This window comes from Rhinatrema bivittatum, chromosome 1 (assembly GCF_901001135.1).
Source record: "Rhinatrema bivittatum chromosome 1, aRhiBiv1.1, whole genome shotgun sequence".
Classification (NCBI taxonomy): domain Eukaryota; kingdom Metazoa; phylum Chordata; class Amphibia; order Gymnophiona; family Rhinatrematidae; genus Rhinatrema; species Rhinatrema bivittatum.
In genome coordinates this window covers 193409651-193434501 of record NC_042615.1, presented here as the reverse complement: position 1 = coordinate 193434501, position 24851 = coordinate 193409651, and the positions used below count along the sequence as shown (strand labels likewise).

Genomic DNA, 24851 nt, shown 5'->3' with positions numbered 1-24851 from the left:
AAATGAATTTTTTCATTAAAAATTATAGAAAGCTATCATGTGCAACTTCATATCTTGGAGGGGTTTGTGCCAGCTTCTGTTCACTTAGAGATTCATTGAAACATGATTTGACCAGGGGTGCCTCGACCTTTGCATAAAACTGTATATACATTTAGGTCCTTAAATCATCTCATATGGTTCTTGGTGCATTCCTTGCATCATATTGGTGGCTTCTCATATCTTTTCAGATATACGCTCTCCAGATTGGACATATTCCAGATGAGGTCTCAATGATCTGTACAGAGGCATTATCATCTGTTTTCTATTGGTTATAACTCCCCCTGTGCATGCTGTTTCTAATCCAGTTCACTAGACTGGGCCCACACCCAGGCTACTCAGTTTATTAATGAGCTTCCTTTGCAGGACAATATCAAAAGCTTTGCTGAAATCAAAAGTATACCATATGCTGGAGATAATTTTCAACAGCACTTATGTACATAAATGGGCTTCCTGAAAATTAAATGCATAGTACACATGGAAGAGATTTCACATGTTCTTTAAAAGAGGCATTCCCAGGGAAGGAGTTAGGACAGGGAAACCATTTACATGCACACTTTAGATTTTCGAATGTAGGGAAATTAAGGTGCACACATTTATACCTGCTCCCAAGCAGGCATAAATATGTGCACTTATGCCACACAGGAATACGTGCATATCAGCTAATTTTCAAAGTGGACTTACTCAAAGGTAGTCCACTTTGAAAATTAGGGCTGAAGTTCATGTATATTTTCTGCACATGAATTTCAGTCCCCTGTGGGCTGTTATAAAATTACCCTCACAGCCCTGATCTAATTCCCTGATCACCAAAAAAAAAAAAAAAAAAAAAAATCAGATCTGAATGCCAACATCTCCCTTTCATAAATCCATGCTTCATGCTGTATTCAAAATACTTCACTCTCCTTTACTTAGGTAAACTAATGAAGATTCTACCGATCACCAAAGTGAGGCTAATTGGCCTGTACTTTCCTACTTCACTACCACTTTTTGTGAAGAGGGAAATTCTCCAGCCCCTTACAATCACTCTCGTTGCCAAAGATAACTTTAACAGATCCACCAGCGGACCTGCAAAATTTTTTAACTTTCTTAATATTTATGGATGCTGCCCATCTGGCCCCATAGCTTTGTCAAATCTTATTTTTATTAGTTCTTTGCAAAAATTCTTCTGTAAACAGTGTGGTATCTACACCAGTAATGTAAGTACCCCTTCCAACCATGTTATCTTTCTTTAGTTCCTTCAGTGAAGAAAAATGTTTTGCATTCTTTTTCCTTGCCATGTTTCAAATATTCCTCCTTTTCTATCTTACAACTCCACCTCTGCATTGCCCTTTTTCACCAACAAAGTTCGCATCTCACTTTACATCCTTAGCTATCTCATCTATTCACCCTTTAGCATCTTATCTTCCTTTCTTCTCTCTACTTTTAAAGATAGTCTTTCCTATCCTGTTTGAGAACCCTTGCACTTTTCAAATGCTAACATTTTTGCCCATAAGTTTTATAGTAATTTCTTTTGATTATACTGATCTGCTTTTACTCTTACTTTTATTTACTTTCCTAACAAATATCTGTAGTCATTATAACTCCTTTCAGTTTAATTTATTGTTATGCAACCAAAGAAAGATTCTTCTATTAAACAAATACTTTCCAGATGTGTAGGAATCCTGGATAATCGTATTTTTCACTGATGTCGTGCTAACATGAGTTGAAGAACTAAAATTCTTCAGTCAAAAATCTATCTAGATACTGTAAATTTTGAGTACGGGAGAAATCACTTCTAAAAAAAAGTTTACAAAATGTTCTAATCAGTTTTAGGTCTTTAAACACAAAGATATGAAAAGGCAATCATAACAATTGCAACTACTTACCTACAAAAGGTTTTCTTGATTCTGGTCTATTCAAGTTTTGGCTGATATATTCATTTGCCTGAAAATGTCCCTTATCCCAAAGTCTGTGGAGCAAAGCCATGTCAATAAAATGTGCCACATGTATACTTACACTGACTGTTTCTTTCCTTAAGTTACAAAAGGAACATTTCTCATCCACACACCAATCTGTCAGTTCTTCTGGTTCACAGTCTAAAACAAAATGGAGAGCAGATTTATAATAGAGATAGACATTTTTAAAATAAAAATATTTGAGAATTGTCAAAGTGCAAATAACTCGAAAACAAATACTATTAAATTAAATTTTGTTCAGATATACATGCACTGCATTTCTCATGCTACAGAAGTCTTCCAGTTATCCTCAATTCTAAATCTCTGACTTGAAAGGGGGGGGGGGGAGGGGGAGAAAATATTCCAAACTTGCAAGTGGGAGGTTGTGTGTGATTGAACTGTTACAGGTAAGCAGCTTCACTTTCTCTAAAGACAAACAGTTCACCGAGCCACACACATAAGATTCCCTAAATAAGAGGTGTCCAACAAAAAAACAAAAAACAAACCAACAAAAACAGAGGAACAAAAATAAGAACCAATAATGGTGGGAAATGTGTTGGGAAAAAACCTTTTATATTTTATATATATTTTTTGAACAATGGAAGACAACCCAAAAATAATAAAAATGAACCCTGGGGGGAAGGAGTTTGGTTCTATCCATCAGAGACATAGTGGAGAAGGGAAAGGTCAAACTTACTAATCCCTATCATACACAGTGTCAGGCAGGAAAAGTCCTCACAGTGTCCAGACAGACATGGGATGTGTGCAAATGGACCGAAATGTCTTGAATATAGGCAGACCTTAAATAAGCCAACAATGCTGTCATGGCCCTACCATTAGAGGCTTTGACAAGCCACTTTCAGATCAGCCATACTTGGAAACAAATTATACAATCTGCAAACTAGTTAAGGAGAAGTTGGGGTTATACTGGAAATAAGTTTTTCAAGACAGATTGTCCAAAGGCTGAATCTTGTCGTCCTTCCTTGTCCAAGCAGTAATGGGCTGCAAATGTGTGAAGAGAGCTCCATGTTGCAGCCTGGCATATATCAGCAATCTGTACGGAACGATAGTGTGCTACTGAGGTTGCCATTGCTCTGAATGCGCCTTTACTCGTCCCTGGAGAGAAAGGCCTGCTTTGCCACAGCAGAAGTCTATACAATCTGCTAGCCAGTTAGGGAGTGTTTGTTTGCCCACTGCATTACCCGGTTTGTTCTTGTCAAAAGAAACAAAGAGCTGAGTGGATTTCCGAAAGTGCGTTCTAGATAATATGCTAGCATGTGTTTACAGTCCATGGTGTGTAAGATTTTTTCGCCTTGGTGAGAGTGAGGTCTGGGAAAGAATGTGGGCAAATTTATAGATTGATTCAAGTGGAAGTCAGTAACCACCTTGGGAAGGAATTTGGGGTGAGTACGGAGTACCACTCGGTCATGTAGTAACCTGGTATGTGACAAGTGCTTGTAACTCACTAACTCTTCTAGCAGATGTAATAGCTATTAGGAGGAGATTTTTTTTTTTTTTTTTTTTTTTTTTAATATCACATGAATCTATGGGTACAAAGGGAGAACGCATGAGCTGCGCTAGTACCACATTAAGGTCCCATTCTGTGACTGGTGGCCGCAAAGGCCGCAAAGGGGATTTTAGCTGAACTAAACCTCTCAAATCTACTGATGTGGGGTTGCGCTATTGGGGCATCCCCTAACCCCTTGTGGTAAGCTAAGACAGCACTCAGGTGTACCCTAACTGACTAAGTCTGTAGACCAGAGTCTGAAAGATGCCAGAGATAGATCAATACTTTTCTGTGTGCACCACGTGGTGAATTGTTTCCACTTACGACGATAAGATTTTCGTGTAGAAGGTTTTCGTGAAGCTACAAGCACTTGAGAGACATTAGTTGAAAGATAGAGTGTTTGCAAGATCAAGCTTTCAACATCCAGGCTGTGAGAGATAGGGTCTGAAGGTTGGGGTGGCGCAACCTGCCCTGATCCTGAGTTATGAGAGTGGGTGATGTGCCCAGGCGAATTGGTTCTCTGATGGAGAGGTTGAGAAGTATGGGAAACCATACTTGTCGAGGCCAATACGGGGCTATGAGTATCATTGACCCTTTGTCCTGTTGTAGCTTCACTAGAGTTTTGGTTATCAGCGGTATTGCGGGATACGTGTATAGAAGACCTGAGTTCCGGGGCGAGCAAAGGCGTCCTTGGCTAACTGGTTTCTCTTCTGTCTGTGTAGAGAGCAGAATTTGTCTACTTTGTGATTTATTTCGGATGCAAAGAGGTCCATTGTTGGTTGACCACAATGTTGGAATATCTTGGTCGCTACTGAAGGATCCAGGGACCACTCATGGGGTTGGAACTGACAACTAAGGCGGTCTGCAAGTACGTTGTGAATGCCCACCAGATAAGTGGCCTGGAGAAACATGGAATGCGTTAGGGCCCAGTCCCAAATTTGTGCAGTTTCTTGGCAAAGGAGATAAGAGCCCGTGCTTCCTTGTTTGTTCAGGTACCACATGGCAACTATGTTGTCTACCTATATTAGCACAGTCTTGTATGAAAGGCAGTCCTTGAACGTATAAAGAGCATAACGTATAGCTCGAAGTTCCAAGAAGTTTATTTGGAAAGTTGCTTTGAGTGTTGTCCAAGTACCTTAAGTCTTAAGATTTCCTGTATGTACTCCCCAACCCAAGGTGGATGCATCTGTAGTTAAGGTGACTTGTGGAACTGGTTCCTGGAAAGGTAGACCTTTGAGCAAATTGTTCGCGTTCGCCCACCAGAGGAGAGATGAACGTAACTGGTGGGATATTTGAATTGGAGAGGACAGTGGTTGAATAGCTTGGAGCCACTGAGATTTCAATGTCCACTGCACTGAATGTCCACTGGCCATAGGAGTGACGAACTGTGGAAGCCATGCGGCTGAGCACAGTGAGGAACTGATGGGTTGTCAATGTTCGCCTTGGGCATAGAGAGTTCAGTAAAGTGGACAGAGTCTCTGCACGGTCCTTTGGAAGCAAGGCTTTGGATACAGTGGTGTTTAATTCTGCTCCGATGAATTGTAGAAGGCAAGATGGTAGGAGGTGGGATTTTGGGTAGTTTATTAGAAATCCTAACGAGTGAAGCAGATTGATGGTTAATTTGAAAGAATTGGAATGCTGCTTGTCTTGAATGGCTTTTGATAAGCCAGTCTAGATACGGAAAGATATGTATTCCCATCTTGCGTAAATTGGCCGCTGCCACCGCTAGGCACTTTGTGAATACTCTGGGTGCCGAGGCCAGTCCGAATGGCAAAACACGGTACTGAAAATGTTGATGACCTACCAGGAAACGCAGGAACTTGAGATGAGGGGGAAATATTGGAATGTGAGCATAAGCGTCTTGAAGATCCAGAGAACAGAGCCAGTCTCCTGACTGAAGAAGGGGAAGCATGGTGCCTAAGGATACCATTCTGAACTTTTCCCTCCGTAGAAATTTGTTGATATTTTGGAGGTCTAAGATAGGACGTAGGCCTCCTGTTTTCTTTGGAACGAGAAAATATCGGGAGTAGAATCCTCTGCCCTGCTGAGGTTGGAGAACTGGTTCCACGGCTCTGGCTCTCAGGAGGATGGATAATTCTGTTTGCAGAAGTGTAGAGTGATCCTTGTGAACCCAAAGTGAGCTTGGTGGAAAATCTTTGGGCATTGTGAGAAAATCCAGATGGTAACCTTGATGTATAATGGAGAGTACCCATTGATCTGTTGTGATATTTGACCAATTGGGAAGGAAAAGGAGATCCGACCTCCTACTGGTAGATTTGGGGCTGGATTGATGGCGTGGCTGCTGTTCTCTGGCAGGATTTTCAAAAACCTGTTGCAGGGCCTGTTTGAGGGCGAGGTTGTGGCCTAGGAGCCCCTCGATCGTTAGATGATCGAGGGGTTAAAGGGGCACTTAGAGAAGATAAGGCCATCGCGGAAAGATTAAATGATTTCTTTGCTTCAGTGTTTACTGAAGAGGATGTTGGGGAGGGACCCGTAATGGAGGTTTTCATGGGTAATGATTCAGATGAACTGAATCAAATCACAGTGAACCTAGAAGATGTGGTAGACCTGATTGACAAACTGAAGAGTAGTAAATCACCTGGACCGGATGGTATACACCCCAGAGTTCTGAAGGAACTAAAAAATGAAATTTCAGACCTATTAGTAAAAATTTGTAACCTATCATTAAAATCATCCATTGTACCTGAAGACTGGAGGATAGCAAATGTAACCCCAATATTTAGAAAGGGCTCCAGGGGGCGATCCGAGAAACTACAGACCGGTTAGCCTGACTTCAGTGCCAGGAAAAATAGTGGAAAGTGTTCTAAACATCAAAATCACAGAACATATAGATAGACATGGTTTAATGGAACAAAGTCAGCATGGCTTTACCCAGGGCAAGTCTTGCCTCACAAATCTGCTTCACTTTTTTGAAGGAGTTAATAAACACGTGGATAAAGGTGAACCGGTAGATGTAGTATACTTGGATTTTCAGAAGGTGTTTGACAAAGTTCCTCATGAGAGGCTTCTAGGAAAAGTAAACAGTCATGGGATAGGTGGAGATGTCCTTTCGTGGATTGCAAACTGGCTAAAAGACAGGAAACAGAGAATAGGATTAAATGGACAATTTTCTCAGTGGAAGAGAGTGGACAGTGGAGTGCCTCAGGGATCTGTATTGGGACCCTTACTTTTCAATATATTTATAAATGATCTGGAAAGAAATATGACGAGTGAGATAATTAAATTTGCAGATGATACAAAATTGTTCAGATTAGTTAAATCACAAGCAGATTGTGATAAATTGCAGGAAGACCTTGTGAGACTGGAAAATTGGGCATCCAAATGGCAGATGAAATTTAATGTGGATAAGTGCAAGGTGATGCATATAGGGAAAAATAACCCATGCTATATTTACACAATGTTGGGTTCCATATTAGGTGCTACAACCCAAGAAAGAGATCTAGGCGTCATAGTGGATAACACATTGAAATAGTCGGTTCAGGGTGCTGCGGCAGTCAAAAAAGCAAACAGAATGTTGGGAATTATTAGAAAGGGAATGGTGAATAAAACGGAAAATGTCATAATACCTCTGTAACGCTCCATGGTGAGACCACACCTTGAATACTCTGTACAATTCTGGTCGCCACATCTCAAAAAAGATATAATTGCGATGGAGAAAGTACAGAGAAGGGCTACCAAAATGATAAGGGGAATGGAACAGCTCCCCTATGAGGAAAGACTAAAGAGGTTAGGACTTTTCAGCTTGGAGAAGAGACGGCTGAAGGGGGATATGATAGAGATGTTTAAAATTATGAGAGGTCTAGAACGGGTAGATGTGAATCGGTTATTTACTCTTTCGGATAGTAGAAAGACTAGGGGGACACTCCATGAGGTTAACATGGGGCACATTTAAAACTAATCGGAGAAAGTTCTTTTTTACTCAACGCACAATTAAACTCTGGAATTTGTTGCCAGAGGATGTGGTTAGTGCAGTTAGTATAGCAGTGTTTAAAAAAGGATTGGATAAGTTCTTGGAGGAGAAGTCCACTACCTGCTATTAAGTTCACTTAGAAAATAGCCATTGCCATTAGCAATGGTAACATGGAATAGACTTAGTTTTTGGGTACTTGCCAGGTCCTTATGGCCTGGATTGGCCACTGTTGGATGCTGGGCTTGATGGACCCTTGGTCTGACCCAGTATGGCATTTTCTCATGTTCTTATGCCCTCGGCTGTCTAGACTGACCTCTCTGGGATGGTCTTGATACCCTTCCACGAGATGCTGGAGGATAGTATCTTCATGGTCTATAACAGGGTTTTCTAGTATCTTTTCTGACTGTTCTTCATGCAGAAGATGGTGTCAGTTGGAACAGCTGAGAGTTGCCATAGGGTCTCAGAATTTTCTTTTAATTGTGCCACTGCAGCATGTACTTTGTCTTCAAAGAGGTTCTGCCAATTTGTCTTGAATTTCAGACCTGAGGTCAGAAGCCTTTAACCAGGCCCATCTACAGGAATTAATTCCTGTTGCAGCCATCCTGGACGATGTTTCAAAATAGTCATAAGCTGCACGGACCTCATGCTTCCCTGCCTTTAGACCAGGGGTGGGCAATTCCGGTCCTCGAGGGCTGCAAACCAGTTGGGTTTTCAGGATATCCTTAATGAATATGCATGAGAGAGACCTGCATACACACTGCCTCAGTTGTATGCAAATCTATTTCATGCATATTCATTAGGGGTACCCTGAAAACCCGACTGGTTTGCAGCCCTCGAGGACCGGACTTACCTACCCCTGCTCTAGACCCTTATGAATGACATTAGTACGGGAATCTTGGTATTGTTGAGGGAGTGACTCAGTCAATTCTTGTATTTGTTTCCACAAATTGCGCTGATATTGAGTCATATATAACTGATATGACGCAATTCTTGAGACCAGCATTGACCCTTGGAACATTTTCCAGCCAAGAGAATCTAGAAAGTTTTGTTCCTTCCCAGGAGGCATAGACGAGTGAGGGCGAATTCTCTTTGACTTCTTTTGGGCAGATTGCATCACTACAGACTGGTGTGGGAGCTGAGATTTCTGGAAGCCTGGTATGTGCTGAACCAGATAAGTGGCGTCAGTCCGCTTGTTTACTGGTGGTAGAGAACAAGGGTGCTCCCACAACCTATGCTGAAGATCCACAAGTACATCATGCACAGGGATTGCTATAACTTTTTTAGGAGGATCTACAAATTACAAGACCTCAAGGGTTTTGTGTCTGGTGGTATCTGCCATGTCTTTCACAAAGTTTGAAAAGAAGAAATTCTCCAGTGGTGATTTTCTTCTCTCTTCCAGCAGGGATGGATCTGATAAAACATCCTCCTATGAAGAATCGGTGTTTTCTTCCTCCCAGGTGTCTAAAGAAGGTTGCCGTGGAGGAGGAATAAAAAGAGGCATTGATAGTTTCATTGGCGGCATTGATGGCGGAAGGAAGGGAACCGATGGAGAACTCAGGAGTCTCGGCTGTGAAATACCCGAGGGTCCCAGGATTGGTTCGGGCATTGAGGAATCCCTCGAGGCATCATTGTCCCAGGGGTTGGAAACCGAAGTTTTGGTACCCTATGGCGATGGTTGCTTCGGAAAGTCACCGATAAGGGCGTTGAGCCTATCGAGTATCGGTGCTAATAGGGAAAGGTCCGGGTGTTGGCATCAGCATATGTATCGGAGCAGGCATCAGTGCCGGTGATAGTGTTTTGTGGCGGCATCGGTGTCGATGGTCCCATGTGTCTCAGAGCATCTTTTACTGCCTGACGGATGAAACCGTCCAGTTCCTTCCGTATAGCTGGTGAGGTCAGAGCAGCTATAGGGTGTGGCAGAGAAGGCGGCACCAGCTCTTCCACAGATCCCTGTGGTGGCGCGGTACCCGGCACCGATATTGGTGGGGATCGCCTTGGAGTGAGAGGCATCGAGGGTATTGATGCTCTTCCACTAGAGACCTTTTTGGTGATGGTTCAACGGGCATCAAGAGGGCTCTAGGAGTTGAACCGACATCGGGCGAAGTCAGTCGATGGCGATGTTTTTCTCAGTGATCTGAGGCTTGCTTCTCGAGCCCCGATGTAGATTTTGTGGATGACTGAGATGGAGTCGGAGACGACCGGTCACCGCTGCCATCTGCACGCCGTTTAGTTTTAAGAACCAATTTCTTCGCCGCTCCAGCCAGAGACGACTGAGTCGATGTCGACAGAAGTAATTGAAGATGGAAGAGATGTTCCATCTTCTCCAGATGGACCCGTCTGCCTTTAGCTGTCATCTCGGCGCACTGTGGACATGTCGATACGTTATGTCCCTCGCCCAGGCACAAAACACACTCTACATTGCGGTCGGTGATGGACATGGTGCGAGGGCAATTCTGGCATTTTTTGAAACCCGTTCTATTTTAAAGGCCGGACAGCCGTCGACAGCCTTGTGAAGAGAAAAAATGTGAAAAACCGATATCGACCGGAGGAAATTTTGTACTCACCGACCGGTATCGAAAGGGAGACCCCCTATGAAGGGAAAATTTTGAAACTTTTCCTGTCAGGAAATCGTGTGAAAACTATCACACAGGGCTCCTTCACCGCGAGGCTAATAGCAGCGCAGAAAAAAAGACTGAAGGGAGACCCCTGTGGCTTGAGGGATAATGGCATGCTGGCATGCTCAATGGGCTCAGTGTGCCAGTCAAAAGTTTCTAGAAACTTTGACAGAAAGTTTTCCGTAATAGGGCTCCGTCCAGTGACATCACCTATATGTGAGGACTATCATCCTGCTTGTCCTGGGATAAGAGGATTTGCTGAAAATCCAAAGAGATTTACATAGATCTTCGATTTCACTAGCCCTGGAACACTGGGAATGTGGGGATATCTGTATGCAGGCATAGCAGTTTGCCTGATCATGGTTCACTCCGAGGCACAGCTCATGCCAATCTGTGAGGGACACTGTTTTGCAGCAGATGCAATTTTTGAATCCACTGATAGTAGATTTCTTTTGGCAAGACATGCTGAAGAGATAAGAGTAATTATTTTTTTGCTTTGAAAGTACTTTGAAAAAAGAGAAATAAAAGCTGAAATAAGCTTTATAGCAGAGGTACGGTGAGATTCTCCTCCTTGAACAAACTGAATAAGACTGGCAGGCATGCAGGATTTCTACTACACACAGGGAGGAAGGAGGCGATGGACATAATCCCATGAAGATGAGATTATGTTACACATGCTCAACTCCCAATAAATCACCTTGTAATGAGAGAAAGCGAAAGTTCCCTACTTTTAACAGACATTCTTCGAAGATATCAGGATGCATGTACTTGCATGTGGTTGACATCATCCAACAAAGCCTGAGCTAGTGAAGTTTACTTTATATAGCTTCAGGAAGATTTGGCATGCTCCACTGAGCATGTGCAAGCTGTCCTACCTCAGACATCACATGGAGCTCCCATCAGTTCTTAATATAGCTAATATCAGATCGAAAAGGAGGCAGATGGGTTCCATGAGGGCTTCCATTCTGCAGTCTTCAAAGAACACTTGTTAAAAGTAAGCAAATTTCACATTCACCAAGGATAAGCAGGATGTGAAGTTCTCACAGGTAAGCAAATCCCTAGCTACAGGCTGCCCTAATAAAAAAAAAAAAAAAGGAAAACAATACAACCATAAAACAGTGTCAACAGGTAGAACTATTTTTGCTGCCAACTTTTTTTTTTTAAGAAAAAATAGAAGCAATAGGCTCTAGGGAAGCTAGAATTGGATTCTAAATCTCAAAATAGACTCCACAGGACAGATTGACCAATCTACTGTCACGCCAGGAATCTTTACCTAAACAATAAAGAGATATAAAAAGTTTGGACAAAACTCCAAGTCACAGTTTTGCAAATCTTTTACTAAGGCTTGTAAGGAAAATGTTGCTGCCAATAACTGATTGTGCAACAAAGACTTTGGCTGCTCGTGCCGGGGACATGCTGGCCTGATCAACCAGCCTATGCCCAAGGGAGAGATAATGGTCCAAGAAAACAAACCGGTAACCGATCCAATGTGGCTAGCAGCAAACAGACAAACAGTGGAATCGGTAAAAAATGGACTTTACTGAATCTTGCCCGACTCTGGCCGAGTTTCGCTCTACGAGCTGCCTCAGGGGCTATTGCAAACAAATAAAAACAAATAAAAGGACACACAAACATGAATATTTGTAACAAGTAAAATGCAATATAAAACTTATATAAATCATATAAAATAATATGACATAAAAATAGAAAAGTAAACGTATTGCACTTAAAAATTGGAATCACATTGCTAACTTGTTTGTGTGTATAAATATACATATGCAAATATTTTATAGGACAAGTGTATATTTGTATGTACAGATATTAATGCAACAAACGACAAACAAAATAGATAACTACATATAATATCTATATAGATATACATAAAGTATATATGATTATAAAGGGAGTACATGTGTTGGTGTAAAGAACTAAAAAAACAGCCATGAAGGAATCATAATATATTATGTGTATGAAAAAACAAAATGAACCAGGGTGTATAGAGCATAAGAACAAAACAGTATGATAAACAAAACTGAAAAATATGAGATGAAAAAATAAAAGAAACAAAATAAATAAACAAAATCCAGTGAAGTAAATAAATTGAAAATAAATTTGAATTAAATAAATGAAAAGGTGTGGATGGTTCACAGAATTTATTTTTGAATCCCTATTTGAACTTCACACAGTGTGAAAAGATTCTGAAAGTAATTTTTTTATATATCATAAGTACCTTTTTGAACCACTCGATTTGGCTCAGATCAGTGCAGACGTTGTGTGTATCATAGTCGAAGGAACATAAATCAGCGAACTGACTATCAGACCTGTTCTAAAAACAGATGCTGTCAATCACAGACCACTGTGAGGATAGTGATATCGTAATTCTTTCAAAGGAAACAAAGAACATTAAAGTATTATAATATTGGGGAAAAACATTTTTTGTGTAAATGATTTACTATATCGTTAGTGCTTAACTTTTACATGGTATGTATGGTATTGTCTTCAAACGTATCTATAATCAGTTGCTTAAAATTAATAAATAATAAAAATGCCCAGAAAAAGTGTCACTGGTATAAATTCTAAATAAAATTCCATAAAATAATAGTTAAGTACCACGAACTATTATGGACTTAATTCAACCTTTAATCAAACCTGGAAGATGACAAGCCTAAGAAAATGCATTTAAACTCACAGAGAATTAAACCGCACAATAAAATTTAAATGTCTGATAATTGCGTTTCAAAATGATTTTAAAAAAAGGTTAAAGTGACCCTTTTGTAAACTGGCATACAACTACTCTCCGCTATAGCAAATGCTGTGTAAGACTTAGATAAGCCGCCTCGTGGTATACCTATGCCCCACAGAGCCTTCTAGTGCTCGTAACATGCTTGCCTGATTTTAAACAACAATGTTACTAACGTTGGACTTATGTATGTTAAATATGGCAGTGCTCTAAAGCCCACTACATAAAAATAGCCTAGTGCCATTAAAATAAATTAAAACTAAATACGAACGCACTGTTACAGAATGAATTCAAACTTATAGCAGAAACGGAGAGAAGCAAGCCTAAGAAGGGACATTTAAACTCGCTAAGAGTTAAAATAAGTGAGTAACTCATTTAACGAAAACAATTTGTATATAAATGTTCCCAAGGGTTTGGAGCAAGTTGTATTATAAAGACATAATAGCCCTTTATCTTCATATATTTACCTTCAGTGAACGGCATACAGCTACTCGCCGCTCAAGGAAATGCTGTGTAAAACAGAACTGAGCCGTCTCGCGGCATTATTATACCCCACCACACCTTCTAATACTCGCGATAACATACACACCTAAATCTAATTTGATTTAAGCAGGGTCATTAGTAATCCTGGTGTGAGTGTCCCAATATTATTGAAACCGAGGGAAATAAACAAGGATGCAAAAGTAAAAACAAAGATAAAATTAAAAAATTAAAAACAAAGATAAAAATAGAAAAAAATTATAAAATATATATGTCAAAAGGGGCACACTCCTTATATTCATTATATGTCAACAAAAACTCATTCCGGGTTTAATGTCAAGGTACTAGTGTTGAAAAACATAGTGACCAGGTACCCGGATGCATTCAGTGTACCTGTCAAATTTAAAACTGGGCAACCGAGATAGCAGATACGTTCAAATTAAGAATTGCATTGGTTTGCCATTACGTATGTCATAGTCAGAAGCTAGCTTGCATACCAACTGTTTAAACAGCTTAATGACATGTCTGGTATGACACTAAATCGATACATAAATACTAAGTTGATTCGGGTCAAGTAAAACAATCAGCTTTTAACAGTACTGACAGTATTAAAAGATTAATCAATAAAAAGATGTGGCATATATGAGCCATACATACATTGTCAATGGACCAGAAAAAACCACACACACTAAATGAATAAAAAAAATAATAAAGGATAAAAAATAAATAAAAAAATAATAAATAATAAATAGAAAATAAAAGTTGAAAAAATAAAATAGTAAAAACAAGTGATGAAAAGTAGTAAAAAATGGATCTTAAAAGGTAATCTAGAGATACACACTAAGATCAGTCTCTCCATTGAGACCCATTGGGGACATAGTCATGAATTCAAAAATGAACTGTTGTTCAAGCCTCAGCAAAAGGTTGTCAAAATCACCTCCCCTCCAATTCTTAGATGGCTGATAACGCAGAACCTATAATCTGTGAAAATATGACCCATCTGTATAGAGTGTGCAACTAAAGGTTTTCCTTCACATTTTCTATTGATAGCACTTTTGTGCTCAATGATCCTTTTACTAAATTTTCTAATAGTCTTACCTACGTAAATTTTATTACAAGGACATATGGCTATATAAACGACTCCTGTGCTTTTACAATTGGTTAAACTCCTAAGTTTGAATGTTTTGCCAGTAGTTGGAATAGATAACATCTGTACTTTGAGATTCACTGAACACACGCTACAGTTCCCACAGGGACCATGTCCACACAGATTATTGTTTATATATTTGATGGATGGTAGAGCAGATGGTGACACATACTCTTACATTTTTGTCGCGTTTATTTGCAACCATTATTTCTTTGTCTTTGAAATGTGGGAGAGACTGTATTATGTGCCAGTGTTTTCTGATGGTTTTCATGATGTCATGGGAAAGACCAGTAAATGTTAAAGGACAAATTATCTTCTCATTCTTAGATGATTTCTTACCAGGTTTTAACAACATGGAGCGTTCTTGTCCTTTAGCCCTATTAAGACAGCTATTAATGCATGTTTGTGGATAACCCCTTTCCATGAATCTGTTCATTTCAAATGATCTTAATTTAAATGTATCGTCATCAGTACACAATCTTTTTAAACATAGAAATTGGCTGTATGGCAGATTTCGTATAAAAGATTTGTTGTGGCAACTATCATATGCAAGGAGTTTGTTCATGTCAGTAGGTTTCCGGTATATATCTGTCATGAATCCTGTCGGGGTATTCATGATTAATATATCCAAGAACGCAATCTTGTTCCTATCAAATTCCATCTTGAACTTGAGATTTATGTCTAAACCATTAATCCAAGTTTTAAATTCCAACAAAGCTTTTTCACTGCCTTCCCACACAAGAAACACATCATCTATGTAGTGTTTCCATAGTTTGATGTTTGCATCATATTTACAATTATTAAGGTATTTCTCTTCGAATTTCGCTACATATAGGTTAGCTATGGATGGGGCCATAGCCGACCCCATCGCCACTCCCTTGGTTTGTACATAAAATTGTCGATCGAAAGTGAAAAAATTCTTGGTCAAAGCTATAGTTGCTAATTCCAAAATTAACTGAGTTGGTACTCTGGTATGTATATCTCTACCAAAAATGGTTTCCTCGATTATGTCTATAGCTCTATCGTGAGGTATATTTGTGTAGAGTGAATCTACATCCAATGTTGCCATGATAATATCTGTACAGTCCACAGATAAGTCCATGAGAATATTAATCATGTGGGTAGAGTCCCTCACGTATGACGGTATTTTTGGTACATATGGGTGCAAAAAATTGTCTACAAAAATTGAAATCTGTTCCAGAAATGAACCATTGGTGGAAATGATGGGCCTGCCAGGCGGATCCGAAATGGATTTGTGAATCTTTGGTAGGGTGTATATAACTGGTTTGAATGGATGTGCTACTCTAAGAAATGATATTTCTTTTTTAGTCAGATAATTAAACTTTTCAGCTATGGTTAAAATACTTTCTAACTCTTTTCTAATAGTGCTTGTTGGATCAACTGTCAGTTTCTTATAAAAATTTGTGTCAGAAAGTTGTCTGTCTATTTCAGATACATATTTCTCCCTGTCCATAACTACAATAGCACCGCCTTTGTAGGCGGGTTTGATGACTATAGTAGTATCCTTACCTAAAGACTCCAAAGCTTTCCTCTCGCCTTTTGTGATATTATGTTTGTACTTAAACTTCTTTTCTTTTTCTGCAATTTCTTTAAGTACTAAAGTTTCAAATGTATGTATGATAGGATTGATCGGTCCGCTAGGCATCCATTTACTATTAGGTCTCACTATAGAATTGTCTGACATAGTAGGTTTAGTTGAAAACATCTCCATAATTTTTAATCTCCTCGTGAACTTAAATAGATCAATTCTGGTTCTGAAAGCATTATAATTCCCCATAGGGAAAAGGATAAACCTTTGTTCAAAATAGCAATTTCTTCTGATATAAGTGTCCTTTGGGCGATGTTAACTACAGAGTTACTGCCTTTTAGTATTGGGGTTTTTGGTTTTGATTGTAGAACAATCTGCCCCTGCCCCTCCCCCTTCCTCTTTCTGGAGGTGTCTCCCATTTTTTCTCTGATATCGTGGTTTTGTTCCGTCCTTCTTCCATAGTTTGCCAAGCTGAAAAACCTGGTAAACTGGTTTTGGTGGTACTTGATCTTGTACTGTGCTAAACAGTGATGCTGATGGGTCTATATATTCACCATTGTCACTACGTATGCGTTTGGAACCCCTGTCTACGTTGGGACTAACACTGATGGGCTCATCAGCATCTTGCTGTTGTCTATTTCTATTGTTGTTATATCCTTGCAAGGGGACATCATTTTTTGATCTATAATTATATTTGTAATTCTTGTTTTGTCTATGCCAGGAGTAAATAATCATTCTCGTCCCTCTTAAATTTCTCATATTTATCATTCTTTAAGTCCTTAATAAATTTCTCTAAATTCGTTTTGTAGTCCTGATGAATCACATCAAAACACAAGTCCTTTTCCTTAAGGTACTGGAGTTGTTGATCCAATTCTGCTTTAAGTTTTTCCTCTCTTTTCTTTGCTGTTTTAATGATGAGGATCATCAGATCAAGGGAACACTTGTTAAGAATAGCCTCCCAGCTATTCATAAAATTGGAGTCCTCCTGGTACATGCTTGGAGGCTTGTTGATTCTTAAGCCTCTAGGGCAGCGGTTCTCAACCTGTGGGTCGCGACCCCTTTGGGGGTCGAATGACGATTTGCTAGGGGTCGCCTAAGGCAGGGGTCCCCAACCACCGGTCCGCGGACCGGGCCGTGGGAGTTTTTTGCCGGTCTGCGGCACCGCCAACACCGGCAGGTGTGTCGCGCGCTCCTGGTCTCTCCCGCTGCCGTTGCCACCGGGCTGTCAGCACGTTCAAGCCCAGTGGGAACGGCAGCGGTGCTAGAAGAAGCTGTGGCACCCGCGCCTGCCCTCTCCCCGCTCCCGTGACCCGGAACAGGAAGTGATACACGGAGCAGTGCGCGGGAAGGAGAAAGAGCCGTGCCGCGTGATAAAGTAGCAGCGGCGCCTGCAGCGCTGGTCCCTGAGCAATTGAAGCAGCCGGTAATCGAGAAAGGAGACAGCAGCAGGAGCCTCCCGCGGCCGATGGGATTCTTCTTTCTTGGCCTGCGGGGGCTGGAGGAGGCGGCTGCTGCAGCTCCCATTTGTGCTGCGGGGGGGGGGGGGGGGGGGCGGAGAAGAGGAAGTGAGTGAGAGAAAGAGAGAGAAGCAGCCAGCCAGCCAGCTTGTGTGTGATTGACTGGTCAGAGAGCTGATGTGTGTGTATGTGAGAGACAATGAAAGTGACTACTCAAGGAGATGACTGATGTGTATGTGAGAGTGTGAGACATTAGTCAGGGAGGTGACTGATGTGTGTGTGTGAGAGAGAGAAAAAGCATGGAAGTGAGAAATCTGGGTATGTGGGAAAGCATGGGCATAAGAAGCCTGGTGTTGTGGGGGTGAAAGAAAGCATGGGAGTGAGAAACCTGGGTGAGTGTGCATGCATGAGAGAGACTGCTTGGTAAGGTGACGGTGTGTGTGAGAGAAAAAGACTGGTGTGTGTGAATGTAAGAGAATGTGATTCAGGGAATGAGAAGCCTGTGCACGTGGAGAGTGAGCATGGAAATGAGCGAGACTGGAGCGAGTCGAACAGGCTTGGATAAACAGAGTAAAGGTTCTCTATTATCCCATTGCTCTCTGATGCAAAAAGATCGACTGTAGGGAGACCTCAAACTGAGAACTTGAGTCACCTCTGGAGTCAGGTGTCATTCGTGGGAGCAAAAAATTCTGAGTTTGATCGCTCTGGAATTGAGAATCCCGGGTAAATAAGTGGCTTGTAGAGAGATGGATCCCTCGTGGGCCCATTCCAGAATCTGAACTGCCTGATAGCAGAGGTAACATGAACTGGACTTTTCTTTCTGGTGTATAGAGAACATTGTCATTTAGTTATCCGTGTGAACCATGACTATTCTTCCCTTGTGGGAACTCCTTGAAGGCTCAAAGGGCATGTTCACCTCGAAGGGCGCGTTAACCATCTAAAGAAGGTTAATGTGTAGTGTACATTCGAACGAAGTTCATGGACCTTCTGGTTGCAATTTGCTCAAATGAGCTGCCCATTTCTTGGGGGATGCATCTGTGGTGAGTTTCACCTGATGTTGAAAGGGTTGGAGAGGCGAGCCCGTCGATAGTGTGCAACAGGAGTAGCCACCATTGTAGATCCATGTCTATGTCGCTGGTCAAGGAATGGGTGTGGACAATAGATGAAGAAAAACGAGTTCATTAGTGTTTGAGACCCCACTGTAGGCGGTGCATATGCAGAACTACGTAATGGCTACCACCATGTGTCCTAGAACAGGTAGGTCTTGGCAAGCTGGTATTGTGATACACTGTGATACAGAGATGTAAATAGTATGGAGAGAGCGAAAGCTCTCGGGTGAGGTAGGAAATCCCTGTCTTGGATCATGGCGATGTAGGTTCCTATGAACTGCAAAAATTTGAATAGTTCCAGCTTCGAGTTTTCGAAGGTGATTAGTAGTTCCAGATTGTCTAAGCAAGAAATAATGCGAAGAAGATTGTGTCGTAGTCGTGATGGATTGGAGGCTAGAAGGAGCCATCATCAAGATAGGAAATATTTTTACCCCTTGTCAACAAAGGTGCGCCTTCACTATTGCCCTGCATTTGTTGAAAACCACTGGGGCAGAAGAAAGGTTGAATGGAAGACCTTGTATTGGAAGTGATGGTTGTCCGCCCGGAAAACCAAGGGAAACACTAGGAACTAGGGTGCATGGATATGCGAGCATATTTCCCCCCCTTTCTTTTTTTGTCCAGTGCAAGCCCCGGGAATGAAGAAATGGAAGAATGGACTTGAGAGCAGTCATTTAAAAAAAAAAAAAAAAAAAAAAATTCTCCCTTTTATTTTTTTTTTTAGTATCTGTTGTTCTTACAGGATATGTCCCTGGTAAGGTGACAAGTGTAATCTTTAGATCAGCTCTTCTCAACCAGTGTGTCACCAAGTACCAGCAGGTGTGTCGCGTGCTCCCGGTCTCTCCTCCTGCTCTTCCTTCCCTGCTGCCGTTGCCACCGGGCTATTAGTAGGTTCAAGCCCAGTGGGAACGGCAGCGGTGGTAGAAGAAGCAGTGGCACCTGCGGCTGGCCTTTTCTTCTTCCCACGCCCCCTCCCCCGTGACCCGGAACAGGAAGTGATACGCGGTGTGCGGGAAGGAGAAAGAGCCATGCCGCATGTAAAAGTAACAGCGGCGGCAGCAGCATCGGCCCCCGAGCAATCGAAGCAGCCGGTAATCGGGAAAGGAGACAGCAGCATGAGCCTCTCGCAGCCGATGGGGTTTTTCTTTCGTGGCCTGCGAGGGCTGGAGGAGGAGGCTGCTGCAGCTACCATTTGTGCTCGGGGTGGGGGGGGGGGGGGGGGGGGAGAGAGGAAGTGAGTGAGAGAAAGAGAGAAGCAGCCAGCCAGCCAGCCTGTGTGTGATTGAGAGAAACTGGCCAAAGAGCTGATGTGTGTGTATATGTGACAGACAATGAAAGCGACTGCTCAGGGAGATGACTGATGTGTATGTGAGAGTGTGAGACATTAGTCAGGGAGGTGACTGTGTGTGTGAGAGAGAAAAAGCATGGAAGTGAGAAATCTGGGTATGTGAGAAAGCATGAGCGTAAGAAGCCTGGTGTGTGTGTGGGGGGTGAGGCGGGTGTGTGTGTGTGTGTGTGAAAGAAAGCATGGGAGTGGGAAGCCTGTGTGTGTGCATGCATGAGAGAGACTGGTTGGTAAGGTGACTGTGTGCGTGAGAGAAAGAGACTGGTGTGTGTGTGAATGTGAGAGAAAGAATGTGATTCAGGGAATGAGAAGCCTGTGCATGTGGAGAGCGAGCATGGAAATGAGAGACTGGTGTGTGTGTAACAGAGAGAAAGTGATTACGGGAGTGAGAAACCTGGGTGTGTGTGTGTGAGACACAGCATGGGAGGGAGAAGCCTGTATATCTGAAAGAGAACATGGGAGGGAGAAGCCTGTGTGTACGCATGAGAGAGGTCAGGTGACTGGTGTGTGTGTGTGTGTGTGTGTGTGTGTGTGTGTGTGTGAGTGAGAGAGAAAGAAAGTGATTATGGGAATGAGAAGCCTGTGCATGTGGAGAGAACAAGCATGGGAGTGAGAGGTGTGTGTGAGTCAGAGAAAGTGATTATGAGCGTGAGAAGCCCATATATGTAAGTAGAACACAGGAGTGGGAAGCCTGTGTGTGTGTATGGCATGAGAGAAACTGGTTAAGGAAGGTGACTGGTGTGTGTGTGTCAAAGACTGTTTGGGAGATGACTGGTGTGTGAGAGACAGAAACTGGTCATGGGGACATGACTAGCAATGTTCCCTCTAAGCTGCGCGGCCGCGCATAAGTTAAATTCCTGCCGCGCACATGTTTTTATCTGCCGCGCAAAAAAAAAAAAGTTTAAATTTACGGATTTCAATGGCAAAATTGTAACGAGTTTCAGTAAGAATAGACGTTTTCGTATAGTGCTACAAAATTTAAATTTTCTTATCGACAGCGCATTAGTCATACTTTCGTTCATTTCTGTTTCCTGTTTTCCATTTCCGGTTGATTGTGTGGTGTGGTGAACGGCGTTCACGAGAAAGGGTACAGGCAGACAGAAGATAGCGGAAAAATATGTTGAAACGTGAATTCAAAGACGGAAGAAACGATAAACGTTTGACTAAGAAAGCGAGATTGAACTTTAAAGTGGAATGGCTCAAAGAATATGTAGAAGCCGATATGCCGGAGTGCGTCATCAAACAGCAAACGATTCTTGGAAATATTTTTAAATTCAACTCGGAGAACTCTGTTGTCTGCAACATCTGCAAACATGCGAATGCTCATTGTGCTTTCGCCCAAGGAAAACAGTGGGACAAATGGAAACTGGATTATTTAAAGCGACATTTACTCCAGAAAGTTCACGTTCAGTCTGTCGATTTGCTAAGAAGTCAGCGTCGGGGAACACTTCGGGCATTGCTGAAGGAAACTACTGAAGAAAATAAGACAAAAACTGAAATTTCTGAAAGAAAGTCTGCTTCCAGTGAGGAGGTAAAAATTCTAATTGATAATGTCCTCCTTGCCATAAAATTGAATTCTTCGATGCTATCTGTTCAGGAAAATTCACAATCACATTGGAAATATGTAAAAATACCGGAATCTTGGAGAAGTAAAAATTATGCGTTTGAATTTCTAGAGTGCATAAACTCAGTAATACAAAGAGATATGATAAATGATTGGCGCCAGTCGACATTCCACACTCTCATAATTGATGAGAGTACAGACATCACCGTGACAAAAATGTTAATTCTTTATGTAAAATTTCGAAAAGATGAAGCTGCTTACTGTACTTATTTTGCTGGAATTCTGAAGCTGACAGAATCTAACAGTGCAGCTATTGTGACAGCCATTACCAATTTCTACCAAGAGAACAATCTTGACTTGAGCAAAAAGCAAATGTTGCTTACCTGATGTAACAGGTGTTCTCACAGGACAGCAGGATGTTAGTCCTCACAAATGGGTGACATCGAGGATGGAGCCCACCACGGAAAACTTCTGTCAAAGTTTAAACAGAACTTTGACTGGCCCCTACTGGGCATGCCCAGCAAGGCACTGACCCTGCAGCCAGCAGGGGTCTCCCTTCAGTCTGATTTTCAAAGCTACAGGCAGTGCCTAAAAAGTAAAAATAAAACGAACCCAACACCGCGGGGTGGCGGGCGGGTTTCGTGAGGACTAACATCCTGCTGTCCTGTGAGAACACCTGTTACATCAGGTAAGCACATTTGCTTTCGCACAGGACAAGCAGGATGGTTGTCCTCACAATGGTGAGTACCGAGCTGAGGATGTCCTGACTTGCACCAAATGCACCCAACGACGTGCAACAGGCACTACAACTGGGGTGGAATTTGGTAAAGGGCATCCGCACCCTACCGGGAGGTGGAAGGGTGTTGGTACAATCACGTTGGAAAAAGGTTACGCAAGACAGATTGGCCGAAGATGGAGTCCTGTCTTCCAGCTTTGTCCAAACAATAGTGGGCTGCAAAGGTATGGAGAGAACTCCAGGTTGCAGCCCTGCAGATGTCAGGAAGCGGCACCGATCGAAGGTGTGCCACTGACGTCGCCATGGCCCTCACAGAGTGTGCTTTCACACGGTCTTGAAAGGGAATGCCAGCTTGCTGATAGCAAAAAGAAATGCAGTCCGCCAACCAGGAGGAAAGAGCCTGCTTACCCACAGGATGTCCTAACTTGTTAGGATGAAAAGAGACAAATAATTGAGTGCTCTTCCTGTGAGCAACTGTACGGTCTAGATAAAAAGCTAGAGCTCGTTTGCAGTCTAGGGTATGCAGAGTCTGTTCCCCGGAGTTGGAGTGGGGCCTGGGAAAAAAGAATAGGTAGTATGATGGATTGATTAATATGAAACTCAGAAACTACCTTAGGTAAAAATTTAGGGTGAGTGCTGGAGTACCGCCCGGTCCTGCAGGAGCTTAGTGTAAGGCGGATAGGTAACTAGGGCCTGCAATTCACTAACCCTGCGAGCTGAAGTGATAGCCAAAAGGAATAACACTTTCCATGTGAGATACTTTAACTCACAGGAGTGCAGAGGTTCGAAGGAGGTTTCATTAGACGACCAAGAACCAGGTTAAGGGTCCCAAGATGGGGCCGGAGGACGTAAGGGTGGCTTCAGATGGAGCAAGCCTTTAAGAAAAACGGGTTACTAGGGGTTGTACTGAAATAGGGACACCCTGTACACCTTTATGGAAGGCGGCTACCGCACTGACATGCATTCTGATAGAAGAGGTTTTAAGACCTGATTCAGAGAGATGCCATAAATAGTCCAAGAATTTGGAGATTGGACAGGAAAGGGGATCAAGGGACTGAGAAGTGCACCATGATGTGTACCTTTTCCATTTGTATGAGTAAGACTTTCTTGTGGAAGGCTTTCGTGAAGCTATCAGGACCCCGAGAAACGGAATCTGAAAGGTTGAAAGGCTGAAGGACTAACCTTTCAACATCCATGCCGTCAGGGACAAGGCTTGGAGGTTGGGATGGAGGAGGCATCCGTCGTTTGAGTGAGCAGATGCGGGTCCTTTCCCAGAGGAATGTGCCTGCGGATGGAGAGATCCTGGAGTATTGGAAACCATACTTGGCGTGGCCAGTAAGGTGCTATCAGGATCATGGTCCCCCGTCCTGGCGTAGCTTCACGAGAGTCTTTGACACAAGAGGAAGTGGAGGGAATGCATAGAGCAGACCGGTTGTCCACTTGAGGGAGAATGCATCCCTCGGCCGAGAGTGCTGGCTCCGAATGAGAGAGCAGTAATTGTCCACTTTGTGGTTCTGAGGGGACGCAAAGAGGTCTATGCGGGGAGAACCCCACTTGTGAAACAGAGAGGGTCGCTACCAGAGGATCGAGTGACCACTCGTGCGGTTGGAAGACACGGCTCAGCTGGTCTGCCAATACATTGTCTACTCCCGGCAGGTAAGTGGCCCTGAGGTGTACATGAGTGGGAGAGGGCTTCCGCCCAGACTGCGCAGCTTCCTGACACAGAAGGAAGGGAGCCTGTGCCTCCCTGCTTGTTTATGTACCACATGGCACTTGGTTGTCCGTCTGGATTAAGATTATCTGATGGAATAGATGATCTTTGAAAGTTCGGAGTGCATAGCGGATTGCGCGAAGTTCCAGGAAATTGATCTGGTGTTCGGCTTCCTCGTTGGACCATAACCCTTGGGTTTGAAAGTCGTCCACATGGGCTCCCCAACCGATGTGAGAAGCGTCGGTGGTTAGGATTACTTGCGGATCCGGTGGAAGAAAGGGTAAGCCCTGAAGGAGGTTGACCTGAGTCGTCCACCAGGTTAAGGATAGGCGCAGCGCTTGTGTGACTGTGACTATGGAGGACAGAGGCTGAAAAGCTTGAATCCATTGGTGTCGTAGAGTCCATTGTGTTACTCTCATGGCTAGTCGGGTCATGGGGAGTGACTTGAACCGAGGATGCCATGTGTCCTGGAGAATGAGGAACTTGGCGAGCCCGTGGGCAGTGTTCTGAGACTGGAGCTGGCGAGCCAGGGATATTATGGGTGTGGACCCTCTGAAGAGGAAGGTAAGCCTTTGCCTGCAAGGTGTCCAAGTCTGCTCCAATGAAGGATAAGGTTTGAGACGGGACTAAGCAAGATTTCTCGTAATTGACGAGAAACCCTAAGGAAAGGAGTGTTTGAATTGTCAATTTTAGGGAGGATTGAGCTATCTGTTGGGTGGAGGCCCTGATTAGCCAATCGTCCAGGTATGGGTAGACGTGGACACCTTCCTTCCTTAAGAATGCTGCTACCACTACGAGACATTTGGTAAAGACTCGTGGGGCAGAAGCCAGACCGAAAGGTAGGACACGGTATTGATAATGGTCGTGGCCAACTAGAAACCGCAGATATTTGCGATGGGATTGTGTGATCGCAATGTGGGTATAAGCGTCCTTGAGGTCGAGAGAGCACAGCCAATCCCCTCTTTGTAGCAGAGGGAGCAGTGCACCTCAGGG

The 24851-nt window shown here is 42.7% G+C and overlaps 1 protein-coding gene across 7 annotated transcripts in view; it reads right to left on the bottom strand.

Annotated features, from left to right (window-relative positions):
- LCORL (ligand dependent nuclear receptor corepressor like) overlaps positions 1-24851 on the bottom strand; it is a 374618-nt gene that overhangs the window by 213066 nt on the left and 136701 nt on the right. For 5 of the 7 annotated variants that reach the window (XR_003854676.1, XM_029590369.1, XM_029590404.1 and 2 more), the window contains one exon: positions 2032-2111. Coding sequence is in view for 4 of the 7 variants with exons in the window: in XM_029590369.1 (XP_029446229.1) it covers positions 2032-2111 (80 nt within the window). In the remaining 3 variants the exon portion in view is untranslated. Of the gene's footprint in view, positions 1-2031; positions 2124-12253; positions 12269-24851 lie in introns of those variants that run through there. The other 2 variants (XM_029590377.1, XM_029590384.1) reach the window with 2 other exon arrangements.